The 20,476-nt window shown below is 44.2% G+C and overlaps 1 protein-coding gene across 1 annotated transcript in view; it reads right to left on the bottom strand.

Annotated features, from left to right (window-relative positions):
- Positions 1-3,793, bottom strand: part of DSG2 (desmoglein 2) — a 29,985-nt gene extending 26,192 nt beyond the window's left edge. The window contains exon 1 of the mRNA XM_081206781.1: positions 3,592-3,793. Within this exon, the coding sequence (XP_081062907.1) occupies positions 3,592-3,630 (39 nt within the window). The 5' untranslated portion in view covers positions 3,631-3,793. The remainder of the gene's footprint in view (positions 1-3,591) is intronic.
- Between the last annotated feature and the right edge of the window lie 16,683 nt (positions 3,794-20,476).

The following is a 20,476-nucleotide window of genomic DNA, read 5'->3' as shown; positions in this document are numbered from 1 at the left end:
GTTTTCCATCCCTACAATAGCTTATCCCAGTTGCTCTCCAGCAACTGCTGTTCCATGTCATGATACCTCTGCAACTGTGGGCTCTATTTAGTTATAGCTACTGTACTATTCCTCCATGAATTTATCTAACTGGCTTGTAAAGTTGCTAAAGATAGGCCCAAAAACACACCTGTCGCAGAGAATGTGATAATAATTATAATTAAAATTATCATGTCTTGTGTGAAGAAGTCCTTCCTTTTGTCTGTCCTGAATCTACTTCCAATGAATTTCAAGGGGCTGCTACAAATTATATTATAGTGTAAGGGGAGGGGGAGGCAGTCTATGCCCACTTTATCCATATTGTGTATACATATTTTTATTGAAATATTTTCAAGCTACACTTCCTTAAAAATACAGGGTGGTGCACGCCATACAGAGGTTACAATAAAAACATTCACAAAATGTTAAAACAACAACAACAACAACAATAACAATAATACATTACTCATACCCTGCCCATCTGGCTGAGTTTCCCCAGCCACTCTGGGCGGCTCCCAACCAAGTATTAAAAATGCTTTGAAGGCCTGTCTAAATAACACTGTTTTTATGTGACATCTAAAAGAAAGCAGAGATGAAACCTGCTGAATCTCTACTGGAAGGAAGTTACAAAAATACAGTCACAAAAAATAAGGCGGGTCCTGAAAATACACATTTCAGGTGTCAAAGGGCAGTGGAGAATCATCATTCCCATCAGCAAGTTGCAAGAGTGACTTGTCTACAGGTAAGGATTCTTTGTATATGTTGGGAAGTATATTCTGTTCTTTATCATTACGTCATTTTTTCTAGGGCTGAACCATGACATCAGTAAGATGTTCCAGGGCAAGTTGGATGAAACCAGTCAGACAAATTCCCCCAGGGCACAATTTAAGGAATGGTGGTTGCATGGTGTCTCTAGCTTCACAAGATGTGTAGGAACCAACACCGTTTTCTGGAATCTTTGTCATTTCCTCAAAGTTTTATATGAGTCAGGACAAGTCTGGGTTCAGTTTCCCTATGCAAAGTACACCACAGGGTGATGTAACTGAGAAGAACATCAAGAGATATTTCCAGACATGTAGATACCGAAGTGTTTTAATCTGCTGTATTTTCCTGATAATTTTAATTATTTTAAAATGTTTTAAATTGCTTTGAACTGTTTTTAATTGGCAATTCTAATATTTCTTGTAAACCACTTGTTACAATCAAGAGGTATATAAATTTTGTAAAATAAATAAATATTTGCAAAGCTGACAGAAACAATGATTTATTATTATTACTTTGAGGAAGGAGTAAGTTCCAAACTTGTCTATTTCAAGATGATCTTTAATAAGATAAAAGATGTGAAATTGAGTGTCTGGTATTTCCAGCAGTAGGTGAGCGAGGAAAAAAATATTTCTTCTAAGAGAGAGAGAGAGATCTTGAACTATCTTGGGCAGCATAAGCCAGAGAAAACACTAATTGCTTTTACAATGATCTAGCAAATGCCCATAAAAGTAGAAACAGAGCTGGAAGGGACTCCAAAGGCCATCTAGTCCAACCCCTTGCAATGCAGGAAATTCAACTAAAGCATCCATGATAGATGGCCATCTAAACTCTGCTTAAAAACTTCCAAGGAAGAAGAGTCCACTACCTTCTGGTGGAGTCTGTTCCACTGTCAAAAAGTTATTCCTGTTGTTTAGTCAGAATCTCCTTTCTTGTAACTTGAAACCATTGATTCAGGTCCTACCCTGAGCAGGAGAAAACAAGCTTGCTCCATCTTCCATGTGACAACCCTTAAGATATTTGAAGGTGGCTATCATATCTCCCTCTCAGCCTCCTGTTTTCCAGGCTCAACATACCTGATTCACTCAACCCTTCCTCATAAGGCTTGGTTTCCAGACCCTTGATCATTTTGGCTGCCCTTCTTTGCACACGTTCCAGCTTGACAATATCCTTCTTAAATTGTGGCACCCAGAACTGGACACAGTACTCCAGGTGTGGTCAGACCAAGGCAGAATAGAGTGGTACTACGTATTACTTCCCTTGATCTGAACACTATACTTCTGTTGATGCAGCCTATAATAGCATTAGTGGTATTTTTGTTGTTTTTTGCTGCTGCATCACACTATTGACTCATCTTAAGCTTGTGTTTCACTAAGACCCCTTTTCATATGTACTACTAGTAAACCAGGTATTAGTTTAAATGATTAGCTTAAAATGTTTTACTGGTTGCTAGCCCACATATAGATTCTTAACCATAAGAACCTAAGAGAAGTCCAAAGTGAACCAGATCAAGTGTTCATCATCTAGTCTGGCATCCTGGGTTGTATTCAACTAAGCCCTACTCAGAGCAGACCCACTGAAATTAATAATCCTGAGTCATGTTTATGTAGTTCAATGGGTCTACTCTGTGTAAGACTAGCATTAAACACCACTCACCGTTTCCTGCAGTGACCAACCTGATGATTCCACCAATAAGCTCACAGAGAAGGCATGAAGGTAACAGATTTCTACCCAACAGCGCCTTCCCCGTGCATACTGCTTCTGAATATGACCATTCCATCACTTAAAAAATAAAATATTTACTTTTACATCCTGTCTGTCCTCCAGGGAGCCTGCATGAGATTTCCCCTCCATTTTCTTTTTCACAACAACCCTGTGCTGAGAGGTCATTCAGTGAGCTTGCTGGCCAAGTGGGGATTTGAACCTGAGTCGTCTCCACCCTAAGAAGCTGCCTTTTACTGAACCAGACCATAGTTAATCTCAGTACTGTCTGGCCGTGGCTTTCCAAGGATTCAGGCAGAAGGAGCCTCTCCCAGCCCTACCTGAAGGGGCCAAGGATTGAACCTGGGCCCTTTCACATGCAAGGCAGATGGTTCCTTGGCCTAACACAACCTAACCACTACACCACACTCTCTAATGCCTGGCAACAGATCTCCATGTCATGCAGGGAATACCACAGCTAGAACAAAGTAAAACAACATTAACAACCCGCCCTACAGTTACTTTCCTATTTACAAAGACTTTCCTTCATAGCTACCTGGCGGTGACCAGACAATAGATTATTATTGTCGCTCCACCCCCACCCAAAAAGGCTCTTGGCAGAACTGGGAGAGACGGCCAAAACTAGCAGCAACTTGCCTGGAGGGCTTCAGCTCCCGCCACCTAGACGGGAACCGCCCCCCCCCCTGCGACGGCCGAACCTCAAAACCACCCATTTCCCAACGTTTCCCGCGAAGGCGAAGTTTGTGACCCCCGCAGGCCGGTTGTGACCCGGAGAGCCCCTTGGTGAGGGGCGTTTCCGGGCGGGCGCGCAGCCATTCCTGCCCCCGCGCCACCTCCTAGCCGAGGTTCCCGGGCGTGGCGCGCGCTCCTGCGCTCCAGGAGCAGAAACCCTTCCGCCAAGCAGCCGCCAAGCCTGTTATTCGCCTGCGGTGCGACCTTTTCCCTCCCTGTGCTTCGAAGTGCACAATAAAACTGGGAAAGTTAAGCTCTCTCCACACGCACACAGACACACACACACACACCCATATACAGTATATTTCTCGGGCAAATCTGATCGTGGGGGAACCCCGGGTGGGCTTCAGAACTCACCACGAGCAGCAAAAGCCCAGGTCCGAGATGGCAAGCCATGGCGAGAGTCCTTTGCTACTCCCCTCCGTCTCCGAATCCCAAAGCAGCAGAAGCAGCGGCCCGCCCGGAGAGGAAGAAGTCTCGGTGCCTTCTTCGCTGCGGGCGTCCAGCTATCCCTGCTCCTTCCCCCGGTGCTGGTGATAAGAAAATGGGGCCGGCCGCAGCTCCGGCAGGAAAGGCGAGCCGTCGAGGGGCGGAGTGTAGCGCTTTGGGAGGGTTCACCTGGAGGGTGCGCGGAGCTACCCCGCCCTCTGGCCCTTTGTGATACGGCCCTACCCGGTGCAGAGGCTTTTGGCTCCGGAAGGCAGCCTTTCTCCAGAATCGTTCCCGCCTTTGATGTTTTCCGAGGGAGAGAGAAAGTGAGGAAATGGGTGTTTTGTCCGCCCTTGGGTTCGCAGCCTAAGACCTTTCTGCATCCAGCAGAGCCTCACTCTGAGAAAACCCACGCAGCTCTTTCTCATTACTCTCCCAAATTCCAGATCACCAACAAAAAGCTTAAGGCACTTTGATCTTTCCCAGAAACATCCTGACATCTCCTCCCCATTCCTCGCCTTTAACCTTCCAGCCGGAGGAAGAGTTTTGAGGAATCCCGAAGCTTGTTTACTTCTTTGTGACTGTATGTAGTCCCAGGAAACATGCAGGATGTGAAGGAAAGAAGACAGCAGAGAAATTGCTGCGAAATGGGTAACACTGGAGTGACTCTGGACCAGCCACACTCTCTCACCCAACCCTATCTGGCAGGGCTGCTGCGAGGATAAAATGAGATAAACCCTTTGCATGCTGCTAAGTGCTCATCTGTGGAAGTATGGGACGCAATTTAATAGGAAATAAAAGAAAGAGGAAGAAAAGTGAATAGACTGGAGGAGGAGGAGCTGGGAAAGAAGGGTGTTCAAAAAATACAGATAAAGGACAAAGGTGAGGAATATTGATAGATGGGAGGATGCTACTGGGCTTGATATTAGGCATGTCACATTTTTGTAACACATCAAGGATACACTGATAAATGTATAACACTGGTTAAATGTTCATCAAGTATTGTATAATATGATCCTAACTGAGTGGTTAGAAGGTGGCTGCAGTGCCACCTTCTGCCCATTTGCTGGGCCACAGGACTTCTGCCACAGAGAACAAACCAGCCGTTCGTGCCTCTTGCAGGCTATCACAGTGGAACAGCAAGTAAGGCTGCCAAATTTCCCACCAGAGACCCCTGATGCCTTACGTAGGCAGGTTTTGCCAGTAGCTTATAGTCAAGAACTGCAGGAGGCAAAGTTGAGATCAGTTAAATTATAAACTCTGAAGCTGTTGGAATAAAAGATTATCATTTTGTTACCATGTAGTATGTACAACAAAGAACCCTGTGTGATCACTGAGTGTGTTTAGTTTCACAGCCATTGTCTGAATTGTGCAGGCTGTGATAAAGTTCTTTAACTTCATGGCTGATTCACCTTTATTCTGGCATTTGAGCTTGCCTGGGACAGGTGCATGTCTGTAAACACAATGAAGTGCCAGGGGCTGAGTTCAGTGGTGTCTGTTCCTTGGTGTGTGTTCACTGTTATGTTCCTGAGTGCTTGGAAATGAATGCCATTCCTTCATGTGTGCACTTAACCACCACAGCAAACTCTCCTTATAAGTGACTGATGAATAATGTATGGGTTGGCCTCAGTCTCAGAGATTTGCAGGTGCGTAAATGACAAATGGGACAAGGGTAGTGACCTCCCTCCCCTGGTCACCCGCTAGCCACCATTTAGTTGACGAAATCTTGTGTTTCAGACACATGATTCTTCTTCACAAGTGTTCAACTGGATCACTTCAGTAACATTCAAAGCTCTAGTTCATGGGTAGGCAAACTAAGTCCCGAGGGCTGGATCTGGCTCAATTGCCTTCTAAATCCGGCCCACGGATGGTCCAGGAATCAGCGTGTTTTTACATGAGTAGAATATGTCCTTTTATTTAAAACACATCTCTTGTTTATTTGTGGGGCCTGCCTGGTGTTTTTACATGAGTAGAATGTGTACTTTTATTTTAAATGCATCTCTGGGTTATTTGTGGGGCATAGGAATTCATTCATCCCTCCCCCCAAAAAATATAGTCCGGCCCCCCACAAGGTCTGAGGGACAGTGGACTGGCCCCCTGCTGAAAACGTTTGCTGACCCCTGTTCTAGTTGGTTAGTGACTCTCTTCTCCCTGTTTTTATTCCTGCTTGTTCTATTGTACCTTGTTGTTATAATTATTGCATTTTTATCCATTTTTATACTGCTGATCTATTACCATAATAAACTAATTGATTGATTGAATCTTAAATAAGTTTAATAGGAGTGAATTAGTGAACTTTAACAGGTTATTAAACTTAAAAGAGCATTTGTAAATGCTATTTGTAAATAGCAAACTAAGGTAACTTTAGACAATTGCCTTACCAGGGACCCACTCTTAAGATGGCCATGTGCATCACTTTGCTTATTTGAAAATGTAGAAAGCCATGGATATGCCTGGTAAGTTTAAAGTGAAAAACTGCAAATGTGCATACTGTTTCTTTTTCTTTTTTAAAGTCAGGGTTGACAAACCATTTAGTAATGTTAGGAATGTAGGAACAGTGGCAACACATGGGATGGTGTGGTGGCGGGGGGGGAGAGAAAAGAAAAATGTGTGTTACTTATGAAGGCTGTGTATACACTATATAGTATAGTGTATACTATATACTATATACTATATACTATAGTATATACACTATATAGTATACTCTATATTGTGGCATCTGAATATAGACTGCATTTTTAATCAAGGCATATATTGGCTTATATCTTGATCAGGTTCCTAAATTAAATGGGCTTAGATTTTCAAAAGTTTCATGCCAGGCAGGCCAGCTGTTTTTAGAGAACCTTGACAGTGTTTTCCTCCTAGACAATGAGACGCCATCCAGATATATTAGTTGTCAGACATTTGTTTAGAAACCTTCAAATGAAGGAGATCTTTCAATGTTGATGTGAACCCAAGGTCTCTGACATATGTTTAAGATAAAAATTTAAGATTAACCATTTGTTTTAGAAGGCAATAGGGCAAGGAAGGCAAGAGGTGAGCTGGTAATTAAGATTCCTTGTTGAGACACATGTAAGATATATTACTACTTATTTGTCATTTATAGATGTAACAATATATAGCTCTTTGTCTGCCATATAAGGACAGAAGGATATGGGTGTATCTTAAAAATTGGTTATAGCAATCAGCCAATAGGAAATTCAAGCAGGCTGATTGAACAGGAGGAGCAAAGGGGGGTGGATTAAGGAAATATAAGGGCTGGCCATAATGGCAGGAGGCAGGCCAGAGCTTGGTAACCATATACCACTGTGCCTCTCATTTATTTGTCTGACAAATAAATTATTATTTTAATTTCTCTGTTGCTGCGTTGAATATTTCATTCCAGCTAAGCGTTAACCACAAGCAGGGTGCTACATTTTATGGTGCCTGCGACTCGGATAAGTGGTCTGCTGGAACGCAGCGCCTTCGCCTTACTGGACGGGGTACAAGAGAGAGGACAACTGTGCCTACCCAGCGCGCACTGGAAAATTTTTTTCCAGGGGAACGCAGCAGTCTCGTCTGTCTGATACCCTGCCCACCGATGGCGACGGACCGGGGGGGACCAGAGAAATAAACAGGGAACCAGCTAAGGGTAAGTGCACTAAGGGGTTTTGGCCCTCCAATTAATTGGGAGGAAGAGAAGTCCTGATCAAACTTCTGCGTCTCAGTAAAGGGGAACTGAGTACGCTAGGTGGCTGGGTATATCAGATGGTGATCTGGTGGGGGGAAAGGGAAGAATGGGAGGTAGTGTGTGGTGAAGTATCTGGCGCATTGCATGTGTGAGAAAGTACAATGTGTAGCTGACCTAAGTGTGGAGTGAGTACTACTTCGTTTCCCAGTAAGGTGTGTGTGTGAGTGACTGAGTGGATACTTCACAGGGCCATACAATGGGAGTTGGGGGTTCAAAGGGGGGAAATACACCTTTTGAATGTATGTTAAATAATTTTAAGAAAGCCTTCTCAGGGGCATATGGAGTCAAACTGACGCCAGAGCGCCTGAGAACGTTATGTGAATTAGAGTGGCCGAATCAAAATATTGAATGGCCATCTCAAGGAACCTTTGATATAAATTTAGTAAGCAAACTTTCGTCTAACATCGCCAAAGAGACTGGAGGGTGCCCAGAACAATTTTCATATATAGATTCCTGGCTGAGCACATTAAATAAAAATCCTCCATGGATAAGGGAATGCAAAGTCCAACGATGCAAATTATTGGCTGTAAAAGCCAAAGCTAGGAAAGGAATCTTGCCAAATAAATCCAAACACTCCACCAGTTGTAACCCCAAGGCAAGAAAGTGGAATGAATAATGGGGGTGGAGTCACAGAACTTGATTCCTTGATAGATTATGAAAAATATCTTCAGGAGGCATTGGAGTTCTATAATGAAGCCCAAGCAGAAGTGGTTATTCCACCTGTGAGTCCCAGTAGAACTCCATCTACAGTCTCCTTTAGTGGAACAACTAATTGCCCACCCCAAACCCCTGTACATCCAAGTCCTAGAGAATTATTACAGAAGTTACAGGGAGACCTTGATCGGTCAGCAAGCAATACAGCCACCTCAGGCTATGATGGACTTGGTGACTTCAATAATAAATACTCACAGTCCTACTTGGACAGATTGCCGCCAGCTCCTGAATACTCTGTTCACCACTGAGGAAAGGAGAGACATAATTGAAAAGGCACAGATATATTTGCGTGAGCAGGCCAGAGTGGGAAATATTTACAACTTTCCCTTGGAAGATCCTAATTGGGATCCAAACAATGCAATTCACCTGGCCAGGCTTACCACCTACCGCCAGACGCTTGTGCAAGGTATCTGCAGGGCATGCCAGAAGCCCACTAATATGTCTAAAGTCTCAGGAGGGTAGACGTGTTACCCATAACACTGTTTCGTGTTCGGTGCACACCCACAAAAAGACTTAAGTTGTCACCTTTTGAGCTCCTGTATGGGAGGCCGCCCTCCTTTGTTCAGGATATTCCAGCTGACCTCAAACAAATAGGAGACCATGCGACACAGGGACAAGTGCAGTCTCTCTCCCGTGTTTTTGTCTCTCTCCCGTGTTTGTTTGTTTGTTTGTTTTTTTATCTTAACAGGTGGGCCCTCGAGCGCACGCCGTGCAGCATTGCCGGGCCGATTCATCAGCTTCAGGCTGGCATAGCATATGGGTGAAAGAGTGGAAACGTGATCCACTTGCACCTAAGTGGCGTGGACCTTACACCGTCTTGCTCTCTACTCCAACAGCGGTGAAGGTAGCTGAGGTGACCCCCCCTGGATTCATCACTCCCGTTTGAAGAAGTCCGAAGGCAGTTGGACATGCAAAGGTGACCCCTCTAATCCTCTTAAACTGACTCTCTCCAAAAACCCCTGTATCTAGCCCTACGGGGAACGGGCTAGGTCACGGGCAACATTAGACGACCGGCCTGCTGCAGCCACACCCTGGAAGCTGGCTGACTTGCGCACGCCTGAAGCTTGAGGAGCGTCTGAACCAGCGACTGTGAAAGGGAAGATTCTCTTATACAATTGATTGACTGCCCCCTTGTGGAACAATTATCAGGGATATTACACATTGGGGATCCTTGGGATATATGTTTTGGTCTTGGTGGTTCCCCGTTTCTGTCACTGGGGGAATTATATTGGGACTAATATTTATGCTATCACAATAAGGTAATCTTTTGTGGAAGGAATGCATATGCTAGACATCAACATGATATTATTATTAATCCTGATCCCTTGGGAAGGGGAAGGGTCCTTGAATCTGACCAAATTTGCTAAATATGGATTCCGCTATGACCACAATATGTGGGTAGGTTTAGCTGAAATGGTAAGCCAATGTTGCAAATAGGACTAATTGCCTTGTTTGCTCTCTTGGGCCAGATGATTTAGAGGGAGGTATGCCCTTATTACCGATACCATTAAATGCCATTGGTATGGTAAGCGAAATGCCACACCAAACAGAAGTACAGAATTTCCCCGGATGGAACTCAACTAAACATTACGAGTTATACCTGTACAAGGGGAATTCTGTGTACATAAATCATCAGATGCAGCTGATTCTACCATGATAGGCTCTTCTCATTGTCACTATACTTGGGATTATATTAAGAATAGTCATACCTGGGCAAACGGTACTACCTATCGAACTCGGAATACCTTGCCCTGTGCAACCCCTTTTATTCATGCATGGAAAGTGGTATGGAACATAACTGTGACAGAGAAAGGCAATCTAATATACTGCACTGTGAACTCTATACCCCTTGTGATATTTCGCCTTATGCACTCCACATACCAAAACCCTCAGACCCGATGGTTGTGGTGGATATGTGGAGAATGGGCATACAAGAAACTCCCTTCCAAATGGAGTGGGACTTGTTTCCTGGGATGGGTATTACCACCAATGTGGATTATGCCCACTAGTTCAGCTAAGCGAACACGAAGAAACGCTGATATTTCTCATATAGCAGGAGAAAGTACCCAAAGTTGGAGCGGTACTGATGATTGGCCACCAGAGCGCATTATAGCCTATTATGATCCTGCCTCCTGGAATCCTGGTGAGCTCATACAAGGGGCACGGGATCCTATTTATAATCTAAACAGAATAATTTGATTGCAAGCAGTAGTGGAACTTGTAACCAATGTAACGGCCCAGAGTTTGAGACTTATTGCACAACAGTTGGATGAAAGTAGAGCCCCATTTTGCAGCTGAAAATGGGAATGGATTATGTACTTGCCAAGCAGGGAGGCCTATGTGGAGTCTTGAACTTGACAGGGAATGCCTGTTGCTTTAACATTTCAGATAATGGTGAGGCAATCCGTGTGTTGGCCACAAAGATGGAGAATATAGCACATGTCCCAGTACAAACATGGGAAGGATGGGATATGGGATGGTTACCTAATGTCACAGGACTCAAAGGGATATTATTGTCTTGCTTGTTTTTCTTGACGGTAGTAGTGATGGTTTTATGTATGATGCCATGTATCATTTCATGTTTTAGAAGTACAATTAGCAAGATGATTTCGAATGAAACTCTACCTCATATCATGGCCCTATACACAGCTTTACCTTAGGAATATAATGCAGATCAAGCTATCAAGGACACTTGGTACCAAGGTCCTTGAGCTTGAAAGGGGGGAATGTGGCATCTGAATATAGACTGCATTTTTAATCAAGGCATATATTGGCTTATATCTTGATCAGGTTCCTAAATTAAATGGGCTTAGATTTTCAAAAGTTTCATGCCAGGCAGGCCAGCTGTTTTTAGAGAACCTTGACAGTGTTTTCCTCCTAGACAATGAGACGCCATCCAGATATATTAGTTGTCAGACATTTGTTTAGAAACCTTCAAATGAAGGAGATCTTTCAATGTTGATGTGAACCCAAGGTCTCTGACATATGTTTAAGATAAAAATTTAAGATTAACCATTTGTTTTAGAAGGCAATAGGGCAAGGAAGGCAAGAGGTGAGCTGGTAATTAAGATTCCTTGTTGAGACACATGTAAGATATATTACTACTTATTTGTCATTTATAGATGTAACAATATATAGCTCTTTGTCTGCCATATAAGGACAGAAGGATATGGGTGTATCTTAAAAATTGGTTATAGCAATCAGCCAATAGGAAATTCAAGCAGGCTGATTGAACAGGAGGAGCAAAGGGGGGTGGATTAAGGAAATATAAGGGCTGGCCATAATGGCAGGAGGCAGGCCAGAGCTTGGTAACCATATACCACTGTGCCTCTCATTTATTTGTCTGACAAATAAATTATTATTTTAATTTCTCTGTTGCTGCGTTGAATATTTCATTCCAGCTAAGCGTTAACCACAAGCAGGGTGCTACAATATATCATTCTTTCCATCATTCTGGGCACTGTAGCTTGTTAAGGGTTGCTGGGAATTATAACTCTGAGGGGAAAACTACACTACCCAGAATTGGGGGCTCCCTGTAAGGCCATTAAATCTAGGTTCTGCTTGTCCCACTGCCCAAAGTCTTACCCTGAGAGCACCACTGATAGACTGGCCTTAAAACTCAAGTTCAGATGGATTCATGAAATGGGCCCTGCTTATTTATGTTAACTGTAACACCCACCTTTTCTATCCTCTTGAATCTCATACCCTCCAACTTAGCATTAACAAACTAGCACAAAAATCAAACCCACATATTTTCACTCGCTTTCCCAAAAGATCCATTTGTATTGGCTTACTTTGCCAGTCCCAGCAAGCCCAGGTTAAAATTTAACATGGAGGAGCCTTTTTTGCATGGAGAACAATTCCTGCTTTCCACCTCAACTGCAAACATAATGGTGAAGTCATTTTCTTTTATGAATTCAGATTGCTGTGTTGTGACTGAATGCTTACAACAATCCTTATATTCTCAGTGAAACTTTTGCAGATCGTCATTCACAAATGCCACACCCGTCTCTAGCTGAGTAAGCCAAAGAAATGGCATTTGCCATCACGTAGATATGATTAACTCCTTCTCAGGGAGCTTGGGAAAAAGACCAGGGCATATCTTAGACTGACTCACCTAGTATCTGATTCTGATGACTCTGAAAGGAAAAAAAATAATCGAGTTTAAAGTTCTAATCTAGGGCTACATACGCACCATACCTTTAAAGTATATTCAGAGCACATCATTTCCCTCAAAGAATTGTGGGCCCTGTAGTTTGTTAAGGGTTGCTGGAATTGTAACTCTGTGAGGGATGAACTGCAGGACCCAGAACTGAGGGAAAAGAATGTGCCTTGAATTGTGTATTCCCAATTTGAGCTTCTAGCTCTCTCGTTTATTATTCTATGATTATTTTATCCTGTTTCTAGCTTCCTTGGGTTTATTATATTCACTGCTATTTTTCTAGAAAAAAGTGCCACAACTCACCATGAACGCCTCCCTTGTTCTCTTATAATGGCAATTGCACCCACCTGAGAGATGCTGGAACTGAGTTCCGGCTGACATGCTGTGGGTTAAACCACAGAGCCTAGGACTTGCTGATCAGAAGGTCGGCGGTTCGAATCCCTGCGATGGTGTGAGCTCCCATTGCTCGGTCCCTGCTCCTGTCAACCTAGCAGTTTGAAAGCATGTCTAAGTGCAAGTAGATAAATAGGTACTGCTCCGGCAGGAAGGTAAACGGCGTTTCCGTGCGCTGCTCTGGTTCGCCAGAAGTGGCTTAGCCATGCTGGCCACATGACCTGGAAGCTGTACGCTGGCTCCCTGGCCAATAAAGCGAGATGAGCGCCGCAACCCCAGAGTCGGCCACGACTGGACCTAATGGTCAGGGGTCCCTTTACCTTTACCTTTATATTGCTTTACTATTTATGGTGGGTAGGGGTTAAAGGTTGAAAAGCAGCACATAAATGCCTATGTAAACAAAGTCTACAAAAACCTGAAATTTGTTCCTCCATAATTGTCTGGATGTGGTATGTTAAAGTGGAGATCCAAAGTTTGATGAATATTGCTATTAAGATGTAAATATTGACTACAGCCAGTCAGGTTTTTTTTTAACATCTAAAGACCCAGAGAATAGATTTTGTACTTCAAAGAAAAGATATGATAAAACACCTTCTCCACCCCTGGTATTTCTCAAACATGGAAAAATATATATAAAATAAGGTAGGCTGCAGAACAGTGTCTGTAACAACTTCCCCTTCAAAAAAGTTTTGTGTGGACCTTTTTAAAATATATATATATATATATATATATATATATATATATATACCGTATTTTTCGCCCTATAAGACGCACTTTTTCCCCTCCAAAAATGAAGGGGAAATGTGTGTGCGTCTTATGGGGTGAATGCAGGCTTTCGCTGAAGCCTGGAGAGCGAGGGGGGTCGGTACGCACCGACCCCTCTCGCTCTCCAGGCTTCAGGAAGCTGTCCGCTAGCTGTGGGAGACCCAGCTCTCCCAGGGCTAGCGGAGAGCTTGCCTGCACCCAGAAGCTTGGGGCGCGCTGAGCTCCGCACGCCCCAAGCTTCGGGATTAGCGCAGTGCTCCGCTAGCCCTGGGAGAGCCGCGCGGCTCTCCCACGGCTAGCGGAGACCTTGCCTGCACCCAGAAGCTTGGGGCGTGCTGAGCTCCGCACGCCCCAAGCTTCGGGATTAGCGCAGTGCTCCGCTAGCCCTGGGAGAGCTGCGCGGCTCTCCCACGGCTAGCGGAGACCTTGCCTGCACCCAGAAGCTTGGGGCGCGCTGAGCTCCGCACGCCCCAAGCTTCAGGATTAGTGCAGCGCTCCGCTAGCCATGGGAGAGCCGCACGGATCTCCCACAGCTAGCGGACTGCTTGCGCGCACCCAGAAGCTTGGGGCTCGCTGAGCTCTGCACGCCCCAAGCTTCTGGTGTAGCGCAGCGATCCGCTAGCCCTGGGAGAGCCGCGCGGCTCTCCCAGGGCTAGCGGACTGCTTGCGCGCACCCAGAAGCTTGGGGCGCGCTGAGCTCCGCACGCCCCAAGCTTCTGGTGTAGCGCAGCGATCCGCTAGCCCTGGGAGAGCCGCGCGGCTCTCCCAGGGCTAGAGGACTGCTTGCCGGCACCCAGAAGCTTGGGGCGTGCTGAGCTCCGCACGCCCCAAGCTTCGGGATTAGCGCAGCGCACCTGGGGGGGAAAAATAATTTCCCCCCCTTTATTTCCCCCCCAAAAAACTAGGTGCGTCTTATGGGCCGGTGCGTCTTATGGGGCGAAAAATACGGTGTGTGTGTATATATATATATATATATATATATATATATATATATATATATATATATATATAATTGAGTTTTCCTTTTTTACATTTCAAATTAAACATTTTGCAAACTTTAAAATATCCAATGACTTCCCTTCTTCTCCTTCCATGGTTCATATTACATATCATACTTTCCTGCATATTTTACTCTAACCATTCATATCAATTTTCCACTTTTATATCAATCAAATATTATTTACTCTGTTGAATTTATCTTAAAGCTGCGAGTGTTTTCAGCTGTGTACAATTATTTTCCATATATTCAATAAATATTTTCCACTCTTCTTTAAATATACATTCTTCTTGCTCTCTTATTCTGTGTATTAAACCTGCAAGATCTGCATATTCTAACATCTTAAGTTGCTAATCCTCTTTCCAAGGAACCTCGCTCACTTTCCATTTTGGGGCTAACAAAACACAGGCCGCTGTTGTTGCATACATAAATAAACTTTTCTGGCACCTGGAAATTTCTGTCTGGGTTATTCCCAACAAAAAGGACTCTAGTTTTTTAGGGAAGGTAAATTTAAACATTTTTTTCACTCATTATAAACAATTTTCCAATATTCTTTCATCTTTCTACATGTCCACCATGTGTGGACCTTTTCCAGTTTCGTTGACTGCTAAAACTTATTTTGCTTTCACTCAATTTCCACAGGAATTGGTACATGCTGCTTAAGCTGCCTGTTTACCAATCAAACACTATCTACTACAGTGGTACCTCGGGCTACATACACTTCAGGTTACATATGCTTCAAGTTACAGACTCCGCTAACCCAGAAATAGTACCTCGGATTAAGAACTTTGCTTCAGGATGAGAACAGAAATCGTGCTGCGGCTGCGCAGCGGCAGCAGCAGGCCCCATTAGCTAAAGTGGTGCTTCAGGTGAAGAACAGTTTCAGGTTAAGAACAAACCTTCGGAACGAATTAAGTACTTATCCCAAGGTACCACTGTATTGCTGACATGCTGCGTTAGGAACATGTTGTGTGTTGCGCTTTTGGGTGTATGGATGTATGCATATCCCCATCCACCCTGTGACGTGATCTATACATGTGTCCTATTGTTCTACTACCACTGACATCACTGACTTGCAAAAGAGATCATACTCATTAGGATTAGCATATATTGCTCCATCGAGATCCTCAGGCCAATTGAAATTCATGGCATATGCAACTCCATTGCATCATGTTAGCCCTGCTCCCACCTTTCTTAATCCCTTTTAATTCTTCATTGAACTCATTGCCTTTCCTTCCTGGAAGTTACCCTGGAAGTTGCCCAAGCAAAATTGCCCTCAGTCCATACCTCAGTTTAGCCCTGTGCAGATATGCTCTGTGTGTGCTACCTTTCAACACAGTGTGCTTTTGTGTGTGTGGGGGGGGGGGGATATGTGTCCGCATCAGTGTTTGCCTGCTGGTCCCAAGCCCCCACAATGCCTCACCTGCACATGGTCCTCGTAGGGATATATGTACATACACCCTGATGCTCCATTTAAAGGGGTCTTGGGGTCCAGAAACCAAGCTTGCTGCAGATAGACCATAGAGCTTCCAGTGGCAGCCTTAGGTTGGCCAGTTCAGTAGATCAGTGTCTTGGGGAGGCCACATTCCTTGGCACGTCCCTGAAAAGGTTTCAGCCCTCCGGCAAGTAACTGAAACGGATACAAAACCAATGCCTGAACCAAAAATTCTACCTACACCTGTAATCAATAAAGTTGTGGCCATTTTTAATCCAAATCATTGTCCGTAAAATGTTATTCTATCACACCTCACTTGGGTCATTTGCTGGGAGGAGTGGCACTGCTACTGGGACTACGACTCTCCCTCCCCCTCCCTTTTTTGACACCCCTCCCTTGCACTCAAGGCTGGGCTTAGCATGTTGTCTGTAAGGTGTGTGTGCAGTACAGTGGTACCTCGGTTTTTGAACAGCTTAGTTCTCGAACTACTTGGAACCCGAATACTTCAAACCCAGAAATAAGTGTTCCGGTTTTCGAACATTTTTCGGAAACCGAACGTGATCCGATTTGAGTGCACACTTCTGTTTTGAGCGAGCGGCTTGGCCCCAGCAGTGACTGCCGCAGCTTCCTTCCCTTTCCTCTGCTGGCAAGCGCCTCTTTCCTAGGTACAAAGTAGCAGTGGCGTAGCGTGGGGGGGTGTAGGGGGGTCGGCCGCACCGGGCGCAACATCTGGGGGTTAGGGTTAGGGGGCGCAAATCCACGGGTTAGGGGGCGCAAATTACTTGCCTTGCCCCGGGCGCTGACAACCCACGCTACGCCACTGCAAAGTAGCTCCTCGGAATGTAAGTGATTCCAGAGTAGAGATACTTGGAAGTTAGCGACTTTTCCCCAGGGCGCAGAGGCGGTGGGGTGGTTTTTTTTGGGGGGGGGAAGCGTGTGGTGGGGGAACTATGCTGGGCAAGTTGACCTTCCCGCCCCCTCGCCTTCCCTCCTTCCCCCCTGTCCCAAGCCCGACCCCAAGCGAGGTCCAGGCAAGGCAGTGTGGGCGCCGCATTCCCGAGCAGGGGATAGGGCGCTCGCCCTGCGAGCAGGCTCCAGCCCACCCGGCTCAGCGTCTGGCGGCTAGGAGCGCAGCCGCCTCCTCCTCTCCACGTTCCGGTGCTGCTGCTGTTGCGTCCCGGTGCCGCCGTGCCCGGGACTGGGCAGATTATGATGCCGGAAAACATGCAGGAGGGAGGAGGGGGGTTGGTTTGGGCGCGGGGAGAGAACTTTTGCCTCTCCCCCTGCCCCACTTAAACTCCCCCCTCCCGCCCGGATTATGTTAGCCACCTCCTTCCCCACACGCTCCTCGTTCCTCCAGTTTGAGTGTTTCCAACCCTCCACTTAAATTCCCTCCTCCCATCTCGTCCCTCCAATGGCAACGGGTACTGGGTAGTACAGGTAGATTGCATGGTTTATTGCTTTCATTTTATGGAACAATGGTCTCATTAGATAGTAAAATTCATGTTGAATTGCTGTTTTGGGGGTTGCTTTTAATTGTCTGGAATGGATTAATTCATTTTGCCTTACTTTCTATGGGAAAGCGCACCTTGGTTTTGGAATGCTTTGGTTTTGGAACATACTTCTGGAATGGATTAAGTATGAGAACCAAGGTACCACTTTATGTCTCATCTCACTTTGTAATTTCCTTCAACAGCCTTTCCCCTTAGAGTATGAATACCTTTCCCACCCCATTCTTTGTCTTCCAGCCATTTTTACTCTTCACCCAAGGAGCGTGGGTGGCGCTATGGGTTACACCACAGAGCCTAGGAATTGCCGATCAAAAGGTTGGTGGTTCGAATCCCCGCGACGGGGTGAGCTCCCGTTGCTGGGTCCCAGCTCCTGCACACCTAGCAGTTCGAAAGCACGTCAAAGTGCAAGTAGATAAATAGGTACTGCTCCGGCGGGAAGGTAAACGGCGTTTCCGTGCGCTACTCTGGTTTGCCAGAAGCAGCTTAGTCATGCTGGCCACATGACCCGGAAGCTGTATGCTGGCTTCCTCGGCCAGTAAAGCGAGATGAGCGCTGCAACCCCAGAGTTGATCACAACTGGACCTAATGGTCAGGGGTCCCTTTACCTTTAAGGAGCTATTGGTGCTGGCATTGGCCTGACTGAAGATGTATGACATACATATATGGGGCAGGGCAGGCAAGTGAGAATATGGTACTGTGGCCCACCTGCAAGTGGCCCAAGGTCCAATGTTTTTTTTAAAAAAATTGCTTAAAACAATGTTTAAAAAACATTAGGGTTGCAGCACAAGTATCTCTTTAGACTACAAATCACTTCCATCAGTAAAGAAATCAAACAAGTTTGGCCAGAAGTTTTTATTAAACCGAATATTATTTTACATCTTCAAATATAAGCTTGTTTGCCAGTTTATTGTAACCACAGAGCTTCAGTAGTTTACTCACAAACAAAGCAATTCTTTAAAAAAAACAAAACAAAACCCGATCACAGCAGAAAACAGCAATAGGGGTTATTACTAACAAGTGCTTTAGGTACTTGAAGGGCAATGTTATTGCTAGTTGATAAGTGAAAAAGCAAGTGTTAAAGCCTATGTTTGCTAAGTATTAAACAGTTCATTTCTAAGGCGTATCAGTGCATCGTACTATAGACAGACAAAAACAAACCAACAAACCCTTCTTTCATTAAAAAAAGGTTTTGTATTAGGATTATTTTTATTCCCAGACAGTAGTTTCAATAAACATGAAGAGAAGAGTGAAAAGTGACTGTGCTAATTACAGCCATGCAATTCTAGGGTACTAATATTTTAGACCAGCTTAAAATATATTGTGTAAGGAAGTACGTTTTTAAAAATAAAAACACCTATGTGCTGATGTCTATTATCAAATGAGTGCATGTTTCTTACTTTAGAGAAGCTTATTTGTTACTGGCAGTCCTTGTTGTTAACACACAAAAGAGAAAGAGTTGCCTTGAAGTTTAGCTTCTTTGGGGCTTCCTCATGTGTACAATTGTGGGTTGAATGAAGACTGCTCAGCAGCAATGGTTATTTACATTTATAAGTAACCATAACCAAATCAAAATTAATAGCCAACTAAATATTTTAAATACAACATAATTATTCGGACAGAATGGAACTATCTTGTACAATTGAAATATGCCAAAATGGTGACTGTCTCTGACTGTGGGCATAACTGCACTCACAATGACCATATATTTGCTCCTACAAGGAATTATTGAATCAGTAGTTTTGTGCCCTAGAGCTCTAATAGTGAATTCTCAGGCCACCTACTCAGCTATAATTCCCAGGATTCTTTGGGTGAAACCATAATAGTTAAACTGGTCTAAAATTTATAGTGAACATTTGCCCTTGTAAGTGCTGAAAGCTACTGAAACTGAATAGATCCAAAGAAATACAAAGAGTAACTAAGTTCTGTTTCTGATGTTTTAAAAACCTGTGTTGAGAAGTAGCCAGTAAATGGTTGAAGTGGAATGGCTTTGTAACACAAGGAAAGTCAAATATAAGGACCAAATAATGTTGCAGGAGCTTCATTAGAAATGGATCCTGTATTGACATGACAGTGGTGGTATGGTAGTTAATGAGGTTAATCCAAGGCATCATTATTGCTAATTGGAAACTTTTCATTTTCTGGCTGTTCCACTACACACATTTATAAAACAACAGAAGGAAACGAAACACTGGGAGCACCTTTAAGCAGCCATAAAAACCAAGGTCCTTAAATTTCTTTAGATGTCTACCAAGTATAATCAAGGCACTTCCAAGGTAAAGAGAACAGAGTATTATAATCTGAAGGGGGGGGGGCAATCATTGAAAAGAACAAATATATTTACATTACAGAGCATGTTGTCGATGCTGCAGTTACTTTCGGCTTACGTATGGTAAATAACTAAGCATGTGAGCCAGAACCCAAAGAACTTTTCTAGGGCCTTTGCATGCCCAGTGAAGCATCCTATGCCATATCTCCAATAAACATGTAACTGTCAGTCAAACCAACAGATGTGCCTTTACCTTCATGATCATATATAAAGTGTTAGTTTGTGATAAAGCATAGGGATATGCTTCTGGGTGCATGCAAGCAGGTTCCCTTTGGTGTTCCTGAAGAAGCTCTTTGGATCCTGGCCAATATAGTCTATATTTTCAGTATTTTATTGACTCAGCTTTATGTGCATTTAAGCTTCCATGAAAGCAATAAACAACATAGAAAAGATTTGGGTAGCAGTGCAATCTTATGCTTGTTCCACAAGTAATCCATGGTTCAGTGTGGGGACTTACTCCATGGCAGGCATAGGATTTCAGTTTTAGGGTTTTGCAGCAGCTTGAAAAAGGTAATAGCAAATATTTAGCCGGAGATGTTAAGCTTTTGTCGAAATACAGATTTATCAGAGCAAGTTTCTTCAGAGAGAAACCATTCAATAATCAAATTTGCTTTCAAGATATGATACAACAGGCTCGCTTAGTCGTACCTGTGCTCTTGGCTTGTTATCATTTTTTCCGAAGTATGTTGTTCCTTCTGCCAGCATGCCATGCAGTTTAAGCTCTATAGGAAACTAAGTAGAGGGATGGTAATGTATACTGTCAGAAAGGTAATTGTTTCA

Source organism: Podarcis bocagei (genome assembly GCF_964188305.1).
Source record: "Podarcis bocagei genome assembly, chromosome: 8".
Classification (NCBI taxonomy): Eukaryota; Metazoa; Chordata; class Lepidosauria; order Squamata; family Lacertidae; genus Podarcis; species Podarcis bocagei.
Note: the sequence above shows the minus strand (reverse complement) of the source record. Positions and strands in the feature narration are given on the sequence as shown.